We start from the raw sequence: 10,954 nt of genomic DNA, 5'->3' as shown, positions 1-10,954 counted from the left end.
TTATATTATTTATAATATTATATATAAGCTTGCAGAACTGGGGTAACCTATGAGAACCGGAAGGAGTGTGTTTGGAAGCATGGGCCCACTTCTGAAATTCCGATACATAATCTCCAATAAAATATGGTGGCGGTAGTGTGATGGTCTGGGGCTGTTTTGCTGTCTCAGGACCTGGAATAATTGCTGTGGTAAATGGAAACATGAATTCTGCTGTCTACCCAAACACCTTGAAGGAGAATGCCTGGTCATATGTTCATTACCTCAAGCTGTTTTGAACTTTTGGTTCTGCAGCAGGAGAATGATCCAAAGCACACCTGCAAGTCCACCTCTAAATGGCTTAAGAAAAACAAAATGAAGATTTTGGAGTGGCATAGTCAAAGTCCTGACTAAATCCAATTTAGATGCTGTGGCATGAATTTAAAAAGGTGGTTCATGCTTGAAAATTCTCCAGTGTGGCTGAATTACAACAATTGTGTAAAGATGTGTGGGCCAAAATTCCTCCACAGTGCTGTAAAGGACTCTTTGCCAGTTATTGCAAATGCTTGATTGCATATTTTTGCAGCTAACTTACTGCCAAACAAGTTAATAGGTTTCCTCTCATCAACCACAAAACCCTTCCCCACAGACATCGTGTCGACACCAAGCCCACCTAAAACAAATAAAATGAGGAATCGCACTATTTAGTTGAAGTATGGGACATTTCTGGTTTTGTGGCACATTTGATTGGTAACAATTGGTAACAACCAACAAAACTTAAATGAATGAGATTTCAGGTGTGTAGTTACTTTTGGCCACAACTGAGCGTTCAAAATGCACAGTTTCGCTCAAACATAAGTTAACAGGGGGAATATGTTGTTGATATGAGGTGTCTAAAGAAATGAAGGAAGAATGCAGATAACAAATATCCTTTAATGCAATGAAACAAGTTCTGCATGTCAAACCACAGCAGCTACTTCCTGTTGATTCTAGTCTGAAGCTGAAGACTTTTCACCATAGTGAGTTCTGGTTTGGCTAATGTCATGTTCATGTTGTGAGAAAACGTTTGCTTGGTGCTCTGTGGTGAAGTGTGTCAGACTGCACTGAAAAGGGGGCCATCTCTGTGGTTGTGCACCTTTGACTTCAGACAAACACCTACCAATTTTATGCAATCAATTCTTGTTTCTCAGCAGAGGTGTAAAGAAATGGGAGAAAAACTGTGAAAACCTGCTGCAAGTTGCAGAAACTAAAACCTAATCTCTGCATAATCAAATGTGCAAAAAAAAAAAAAGGTTTTGCCACAGCTGTGTTACCTGAGCTATTTTTCTTCCACAGAGACTGACATAGCTGTAGTCTACTCAGCAGTGAGAACTAACAACATAATTTATGGACAAATAGACGTCACAGCAAAGAGGAAAGGAGGTACAGCTGCTGTTTATCTTAACTTTGGATTGAGACATATTTCTGGTCTTCATGCTAAGCTATGCTAACCACATCATGACTCAAACTCAGGATATTAAATGTCTTGTCATCATTTCAGCAAAATTATGTTTCATGTGTGCACCACTGCTTACTGTTACTTTCTGCTGCCTCACTGCTCTCTTACCCTGTGAACACAGCAAAGAGATGGAAACAGGGCTGGACTGGTAATCTGGCATCCCAGGCATTTTCCTGGTGGGCAGATGCACTTTTGGATCGATGGGTCAATTGAAAGCCTATTGCACATCATCTCTACATGCACTGACAGCAGTCTGTTTGTAAATTTTCATTACTGACACTGTATTGCCCAATCACATCACTGAACATCTTCGGGCCCTCCCTTACCTTTGCTGCTCATGCAGAAGACAGATTTTAGTGTGGAAGAAGTGAAGGAAAGTTAGAGCTGAAAAGCTAAGAGAGACGAAGTAACCAAAAATAAATGTAGCACTATGGGTCAAATTAGCTGACCAGATTAACTGGCTGTCAGGGCTGCTGCTGCACCATCAACAGGAGTACAAGCAACGACTAGTAGCAAGCCCTAACAGTCACATAAGGCTGTGACTCCATCCATTTTCTTAGCACCTGTTTAGTCCTGTGGGAGCTTATCTCAGCTGTAAGGCAAGAAGATGAAAAAAACTGGAAAGCAAATAATTCTGGTTGATAAAGCTCCACCCAGTAGTGAACAGAATGAATATTTCATGGTTCCTGTTCACACGTGTCACTGCTCGGCCTGTCTGACAAATATTCTGTGAGAAGCTGGGAGCAGCAAAAGCTTTGACTTTTAATGTCACTGAGTCTAGTTGATGCAAATTATTCAGCTCTGTGGGTTCCAGATTTGACTCTTGTGAATTTCAAGAAGCAGCTAAAGTGTGGGCGGTATAGAAGCTCTCTAACTTCGGTCTGAGGTGGTTCCCAGTAAAATCTGAAATGTGTGACACAAATAGGTTGAGATTGGAGGTCTTGACTGAATGACAAAGCCTGTAATCATGTTTCCTGTTGTTTGAACTGTGTGTGTTTGTGTTCAGACTTTAAAACTGAGAAAGAAGTCGTCCCAGAAGTAGTCCACTAGTCCAACCACTGACGTCCAGCTGCTGGTCTCTAACTGGCCCCTGCAGCACATCAATCCGGAGGGCAAATAATTTCCCCCAGGGATCAATAAAGTATTCTGATTTCTGATCCATGTATTGAAAATATTTGTATATGTTTTATGTCATTTTATTACTTATTTAGTTATTGAACATTTAACATTTTAACTATTAATATGTTTCGTGTTCTCAGTAACTTTACTATTGTATAAATGCAATTTAAGCTTGTTGGCTTTTCCTCCCATCGTAGTGATCTGGTTTCAGTCAAATTATTAAACTTTTGTTTTCCTCGTGTGGTTTGTGGGTTTCACCAAGGCGCAGATGGAAAATTTGACTTCTTCCGCTTTGGTTGTGGCTAACCAAAACTCACCTTATTTTACTGCAGAAAACAAAGAATAAGTATCAAACCACAACAGCGGCAACATTACATGAATGTAAACTGCACAGAGACGCTTCAGTGCTGAGTGTGTGTCAAGAGTTTTCATGTCTTTATTTCCTGTGTCAAACAGAAACCGCCAGCAGCAAAAGAAGTAAATACATCTAATACCAGCTTCTTATGAAGTCAAAATTGTCTTGTTTGTCTGCTGTTCAGACAACAACAATAACAACAACAGCATAAACAAATTTTCAACAACTTAACTTTAGACTTCAGAAAATAATTACAAGTATTTTATAACTGTGCTTCATTGTAGGTGCAAGGCATAGAGGAGAGTAAACCTGTCAGTAGACCACCATTGTTTTTATTTTTGTTTTTGCAAAGCATTATTTTATGTATTGTTTCTCCTTCTGGGACTCATTCAAAGCTCCTGAAGCTCATTTTCTAAGTATGTCTTTCGTGAAAAGATTATATAAAAACAATATGATATTTTGGAGCCATTGATTGCCAGCTTAACGCAGAGAATAGGGTTATAAAAACACATTTAATGTCAGTGTCTTCATCATATTATCCATTAGGCTGGTTTACGTCTTGTGATCCAGCACAAAGACCCACCTCTTGGATTATTTTAGAATTGCCCCTTATGGAGCTGGTGAGGAACAGTTTTTGGAAAAAGGTCTGAAATAGTGATACTCGTGGCTTTCAGATGTTTAGCACCCTCTGGAGGAAGATGGAGGATACTCACAAAAAGCTAAACTAGAGAAAAATCAGTCAGGGATGAAGAGAGAGCAATGGTCTGTGGATGCCGAACTATTCCCTTTCAGTGGGTTGTATTGTTGTTACCTCTTCTGTTCGCCTGTTGTTGCTTCGATTTGCAACACAGCAGCTGAAATGGACACAAAAGTTTTTACTTCTTAACTGGCCAAATTGATATCCCTGATAGCAGTGGTGTTCACTGTGGCGTGTTAATCAGCACACACAGGATGCTCAATTTTTACTTTCATTAACTGTTTCCCAGTATAACCAAAAATACAAATGAAATTTCCTATATGATCATCTCTGCGCACAAGTTCCATACACTACACACCAAACAGTGCCTGATATATAGTGTAAATACACTCTATAATGATACACTACAGAAGACCAAACCTGTTTTATCCCACAGCTCAGAAGTGGGTACCAAAGCCTTGGCAAAATGAACCAGCCACATAATGAACATATTAATAAACTTTGCATTTGTACAGAGTGTCTTAATAGATACATCCAAAGACAACATAGTAATCGCAATACTGGGAGAATGGTAAACGGCAAATACAAAATATCATATTGCAGACCTAAATTTGGACAATCAGTATTTTCCATATAGGCCTGCCATCTGTGGAACACACTTTCAGCCGAAATCACATCTATTACAGATATTAGTTCCTTTACATTGAAGGTAAATGGTTGGTTAAAGGTAAATCGGAGCTGTAGTCATTTTAATTCAACTTTTTTTTTAGATTGTTTATTAATTGCAGTTGTATTCATGTTGTATTTTGGTTTCATGAAAATGTACATTTTAACTTTGTGTATTGTGAATGTAAGTCCAACAGAGGACAATGGCTGGAAATTAGTGACAGCTATAAACTTTGTGCAGTACATCAGTTTTATGTTTTACACTTGGACTATGTTAAACTGCACTGTCCCTTTAAATAAAGAATTATTATTACACAAGCCCATTCCCTAAATGACATAAAAAGCTCAGGACTGTACTTTCCAGGGCAGTCTACCTAGAAATCCACTGTCAAGTCGGTTTGAAAGGTGCCTCTTGCTATGTGTTAGCTTAACCCCTGTGTTCTGGGCTTATGTTGTGCCCAACAGCGCAACTGCCGTCTCTTGCCACAAGGGAGCTTTCACGCACAGTCGACTGGCTTTCCAACAAGTATAATTGTGTGGATGCCCTCAAGGGCCCTCAAGCATTTAGCTGCAGCCTCCATAAAACCACAGCTGTTCTGGAAATCAAATATGTCATTTTAAAACACTTACTGACCTTCTGATGGGAGTGATGCAACTAAATAACCTCAGGATTATTTGAGGGATATTCTTGGATGTTTGATCTATTTGGACTGACTCCAGCTGAGATAAACTCTGCATCAATTATGTCGACAGCAAGATTAAAGTGATATGAAAAACAAGAACATTTACAGCCACAGAAAACACATGAATAGACTCAAAACAACTATAAAGTACTATTTTATGTAAAAAATGTATCAGCTCTTGAAATATTTCCACTGCAGTAACAACCAGAACACAAACAACACAAGTGTTCATGGGATGAAAAGTTCAATAAATGTTCACAGATCAGAGGAAACATCTGACTGTTACAGAAATCATTTCATCTTTGCTTTCATGACACTGTCAGAACATTCATTCAGTTATAGTTGCCAAATGAGCACCATCGGACTGATTATTGATCAGTTAGTGTCTGTAATTATGTAACAGCTGATCTGCACATGAGGATCAGTTTGTGGTTCAAACCTGACAGAACAAGTCTGACTTTAAAAACAGTGGCTGAACCTGTAACAAACCTGGGCACGGAACTCTGAAAACTGATGAGAAACAAACCATAAAAAAGTAAATTCCTGACATTAGTGGAAATAAAATTTTGCTTCAAACAAGTTCAATTGGAAACAGAATATGTTGTTTGGGAAAACACTGAAATGTATTTGTATTCATTTTAAGATATCTTAATTATTGTTTGAAAATATGAGCTCATGCCTGTCTCACAGAAATGTAAAGAATAATATGAGCGACTAACCACAAACACAAGTCTGACATTTTCTCTCCACAAACTAATTTAGCTGCCTCAGAACAACAATCAAATGATGAAGACCTGTGTGTGTTTGAAACCTCACATCATCAAAACTGAACTACTATTAATAATAATTGTCCAATACATCAGAAACCAATTATGCTCAGTGTTAGAAGTAAATACATAACAATAGATGTTAAAAACAGTAAAGGTGAAGGCTTTAACACTTTTGCAACATTATTCAGTCTCTTCTGTCAACTTCTCAGCCTGCTGATTAAAAATGTAAAAAAAAAGTGATCCTTCCTGGATGACTTTGGGTTTAATTTCTTAGGACTCTCCCACAGATGTAGGACAATGTGATTTATTTTTAACCTGCAACTTTTAATAATTGATTTTACAATTTTAATTCCTTTGTACTTTTGGGACATTAGCTTTTATTTAGCTGTGAAATCTCTGAAGCAACTCTTCTGGTTTTCTACTTTGACTCTAGTGTTTAAGTTTCTTCAGTGTGCTTTACTCCTGCCTTTCTGCCTAATGTAGGCTTCTCTTACCCAGCATCAACATGAAAGAAGCTCTGAGACATTTCAAACTTGCTGATGTTCATCAGGATGCTAGTTAAAATCTCGGTTCTGTCGTTTATGTTTTCTGTAGATCAGAAAACCAACAACAGCAGCAACAAGAAGCACAGCAGGAACAATCAGACCGACGATCAGTCCAACAGGTCCTCCTGCAGGTGAGAAACAGGTGTGAGGTGTCAGCTGTCAGGTAGGTGATGAGTGAAGAACAGAACAGAATCCATTTCCTCTTCAAACTGCTGTCAGACATTATCTACTGCACTCTGATCACATCACTCAGACCAGCTGCTTTCTACAAAGTCTCATCAACAACATCTTTAGAAACAAACATCAACAACCAGGAAGCAGCTTCACCTCTGATCACACACACACACTCAACTCTACTCACTCACCTGGAGGAACAACTTTCAGTGTGACGATACTGATGGGTTTCCATGAGTATGTTTCTCCCACAATGACACGACACTCGTATGTTCCAGTGTCATTAATCGTCACATCCTTCAGAATCAAAGACACGTCTCCATCCTTCATCTGTCTGTCCTGCAGATCCACCCGGTTCTTAAAAGATGGATGCTGGTTGTCTGGATCAAACTGCTCATCGCGGTACAAAAAGACATCATCTGACTTCAGGTCAGCTCTGCTCCACTCTACAACTATGATGTTGTTGTTGTTTGGAGCTCGACATGGTAGAGTGACAGCCTGTCCACTCTCAGCTGTGATGATTTTCTGGTCTGAAAGAGGAAACAACACAGAGCAGAGAGGATGAAGTCAGTTTTTGCTTATTGTACAACGGCCAATCAACTTGAGGATCAGAGAGATACCACTGAAATGCATGTTTTTTAATTGGTTTTGCATTTACCTCCATTTTACTTCCTTTTACTTCCTGCTCCAAATTTCCTAAATATTTTAATAAAAGTTTTATATTTTCAAATTGCATCCAAATCCTCCCTATAGCAATTTCATTTATACAAAATGTAAAAAATATTTATGAGAAGGATCCAGTTTACTTAATGAGCAAATAATTAATAGATGGAAAATGGAGCGAAAGCTCACTGGGAGCTTAAAATAAAACACTAAACATTTCTGAGCTGAGAAAACGGGATGTTTTGTGTGTGATTTCAAACTTCAGTAATAACACTTTAAACCGCAGCTTCATGTTGGAAGCAAACACATAGTAGCTCCGCAGAGCAGCTATTATCTGCAAGTAACCAGAAGAACAAGGCAACATAGATATTAAATACCTTACAAACTACAAATATTTCAGAGGCTAGCATGCCATTGTAACTTCCACATTCATACATGTCTTCCACTAATATTCCAGCTGTAATTAAGGCCGGGAAAACTTCAAGTAAAAATATGTCACTGAAAATAATCACATCGTGCCTTTGAAGGCACTGGGATCAGCACACATTCAAGCAGACACTCTACAAACAAGGTGGGTCTCACTACTAATAACAATTACTAATTAATAAGAGCTCTACAATAAAGCAAAGTACAAAGGAGTATTCGCACCACATTAAGAAAAAAAATATTTTGGGGGGAAATAAAGTCCAAAACATGAATTTAGTCTCCCATAATGTGCCTTGTGTGGATAAGTTAATGAACTCCTACTTCAGAATCAGTTTTAGTAACAACTGATGCAGTTTGGTAGAATAAAGAGGATATCTGTTTTTACAAAGTCTTATACACAAGGCATTTTGTAGAGGGTATAGCTACTGTGGCAGTTTGACATGAAACAACAACTTTAATCTTCACGTTTCAACTTTTTTTCAAAACATTTTTTTTTCATGTGGCTCTAATACTCAGTCACAGCAGCCATTTTTACCAGGGGTGATTCTAGTTTCAAACATTTAGGGGGGCTCGGTTCCCTGTCATTATGTCATGCACACACATGTCCAGCCTTTAAAGAAGTTAAAGAACTATTTGTAGCAAAGGAGATACGATGAGAAACATGTACAACATTCAGTCTCTTGATCACATAGAGGCAGTCCACCAAATCAATCTCTTGAAGTAGCATTATTAGCACTATTAAAATCATCCTTCTACTACACAGACCTGTACGCAAAGCAAACTTGCAATAGAATTACCTTCTATTAAGTTTTTGAATTCATACAAACCCTCCCTTTATTATAGAGACTGAGCACAGAGCATCATGAACCCCAATTTCACGAGTGGAAAACAGATTTGTAGTGACATCGATGTAGTGGCCGCCATCCTGTCCATGTTTAGAGAGATATGAATCCTGTTAAATGCTGCTATTCATGTTAGCATGCTCTGTTTAGGATGTTCACTTACATTTTCTTCAGTGTGTTACTGGAAAGCACACAAAGCATTCATGAAAGACATGAAAAACTACTTTGTGAAAAATGACTTGTTTTTCCAGCTAACTTCACCACCTGCTCCCTCATTCTTCCTGTTCTTGTACAACCTCTCTCTCTCCATACTCCTCACTCAACTAGAAACTAGAATATGACGAAAATATAATCTTATAATAATTATTTTATGCATGTTGTAAAGCTACAGCTTTACAATTTTGGAGAATTTGACTACATATCCACTCTTATCTGTTTCTTTTTGCTCTCTCCCTCCCTCTCTGTCCTCTCTCAGACTCTGTCCACCCAAATGTTTACTGTCACATAAACTCCATATCAGATTTTAAATTGAATACAGATTACTGCTGAACACAGAAAGGTAATGTTTTGTTTTTTTTCATTTTGACTTGCTGTTACTTGGGTCTGGAGCTGTACTTATATTTATATAGTACTATAAAAAAAAACAACCTAAGCCAAATTTGAAAAGAGGAATAAAAATTTTTAACAAACTAAAACAATGATGCACATGAGCTCCGTGGCTGGCAACCATGTGTAAAGATTGATATTCTGTTTACCCTTTTCCACACTCTCCCTCATCTCGCCATACTTACCCTGTTTGCTCTCTTGACTTTCTCATCACTGATTAGTTCTTGAGTTTCTGTCATTAATTAAACTTTAAGCCCAATTTTGTTTTCCCTTTCAGTGTTTAGCAGTCAGTGTTGATTTAAGTGAAATAAATCCAGACATACGGCAACTAACTGATAGTTGTTCTCTGTGCATTCTGGTGATAACAACTCTAAGATGTTGTTATCACCACCAGTGCTGTTACAGTGAGCCCGCACAGAGGCGTTGCTGCTTCAGCTTGTCATTAATAGGCTAATACGACTGCAGCAGAAAGAAGATGCAGAATGAATTTCATGACACAGTGATGCAGATTTAAAACACTTTAACAGAAATATACTAAAAGTTCAAACGGTTGTGATAAACGTTGCTGTTACTTACAAAGTATCTGTTTATTTTTATTTGTTCTGTAAATAGCATCAAAAAAGTTAGCTGATATAATTTAAATCACTCGATATTAGCTAGTTTAAATCTTTAAATCCCCTAGTCTGCTGGTATTGTTAAATAGGAGGTTCAAAGGGAAGTTAAAACGTCACAACGCGGAAGCGCAACAATTTGTGACGCACTTGCTAAACTGCAAGACTTAATAAAATCAAGACAAAAAATCGGACAAAAAAATTAATCGTAAATTTTAGCGGCACATTTATTCGGCTAATTAACTCCTTGTGTCTCAGTGTCAAAAGAAGAAACTACACACAAACACGTTTCCAGCGTAACAAACATAACCGAGTTGAGTGGCCAAAAAAACTACCTCAGCCGTTCCGCTCTGCACCTACAACAGAGAAGAAAGGCTTTTTGGTTTGAAGTTAAAGACAAATCTCACCTGCACGGATTGAAACGAGGAGGCAGACTGACAGCACATTCCTGACGAGCGATACAGACGTTGCAGCGGACATTTCAGATGTAGGTCTGCGGGACGGGACACCGGAACTTTATGTGGATAACAAAAAATATATTGTCCCCTTGTCACAACTAAATTAATTGTAAGTTTTGAAATAGAGCAAAAAACACACTGACCACAATGGATCCGTTTCGGTTACCTGGGCTTTAAATATACGCTGATGACGAGCACAGATCTGAGATCAGTGTTACATTTATAAGCTACGAGGACGAGCCTGGGAATCAAGCAGGGTAGAATTAAAAGCTGCTTTACTTTACGAGAAGAACATCTTTGAATAAATATCCGAGAATAGAAATAACAGTTCCATTCAGTTATGTTCAAGTTATGGCCAAAATAATCACTTCTGTAGTAGCGGCCGGTAATAAACCAGTCCGCATAAAGGAACCGTGCTCTCTAATGAATTCAGCACAGACTTTACATCGTACAGGTAACAGGGAGACACAACAAGTTATCCATCTAACTATACTCTAACTCTAAAACTTTACCAACTCCGCTTTACTCTTATTTCACGACAGCACCCTCTAGTGGTGCAATATGGTACGATCATTACAGGACACAACATCTCTCTCTTTATGAAAAGAGTTCACCAAATAGCGTACAGAAATAAAGTAATTCACTGTTTAGCAAGTCACACATACACTTGTGAACTTAAATGCTGCAATAGTTATAACATCAGATTACTACAACTAGCAAAGCTTAGTTATAACATCAGATTACTACAACTAGCAAAGCTTAATAAGCCTGAAACTATATTGCACTCCTACGTAAAATGAAAAGAAATTATTATTCCAGTTTTTCCATGACAATTTTTTCTTAGTGCATTGGTGGCAGAAAATCA

At 38.1% G+C, this 10,954-nt stretch overlaps 1 protein-coding gene across 3 annotated transcripts; it reads right to left on the bottom strand.

Moving 5' to 3' along the window:
* Positions 1 to 5,869: 5,869 nt before the first annotated feature.
* LOC102198985 (programmed cell death 1 ligand 1-like) lies at positions 5,870 to 10,559 on the bottom strand. 3 transcript variants are annotated; one of them, XM_005755117.1, is made up of 4 exons: positions 10,233 to 10,559; positions 10,039 to 10,145; positions 6,675 to 7,013; positions 5,870 to 6,434 (listed from the first exon to the last, which is right to left on the bottom strand). In XM_005755117.1, the coding sequence occupies exons 2-4, from the start codon at positions 10,109 to 10,111 to the stop codon at positions 6,319 to 6,321; spliced, it is 528 nt and encodes a 175-aa protein (XP_005755174.1). In that variant the 5' UTR covers positions 10,112 to 10,145; positions 10,233 to 10,559; the 3' UTR covers positions 5,870 to 6,318. The 3 variants fall into 3 exon arrangements, with proteins under 3 accessions (XP_005755174.1, XP_005755176.1, XP_005755175.1); XM_005755119.1 differs by having other exon boundaries at positions 10,039 to 10,124; XM_005755118.1 differs by having other exon boundaries at positions 10,256 to 10,559.
* Positions 10,560 to 10,954: the final 395 nt, after the last annotated feature.

The sequence above is a fragment of the Pundamilia nyererei genome, unplaced genomic scaffold, assembly GCF_000239375.1.
Source record: "Pundamilia nyererei isolate P.nyererei 1_Seehausen unplaced genomic scaffold, PunNye1.0 scaffold00988, whole genome shotgun sequence".
NCBI lineage: Eukaryota > Metazoa > Chordata > Actinopteri > Cichliformes > Cichlidae > Pundamilia > Pundamilia nyererei.
Note: the sequence above shows the minus strand (reverse complement) of the source record. Positions and strands in the feature narration are given on the sequence as shown.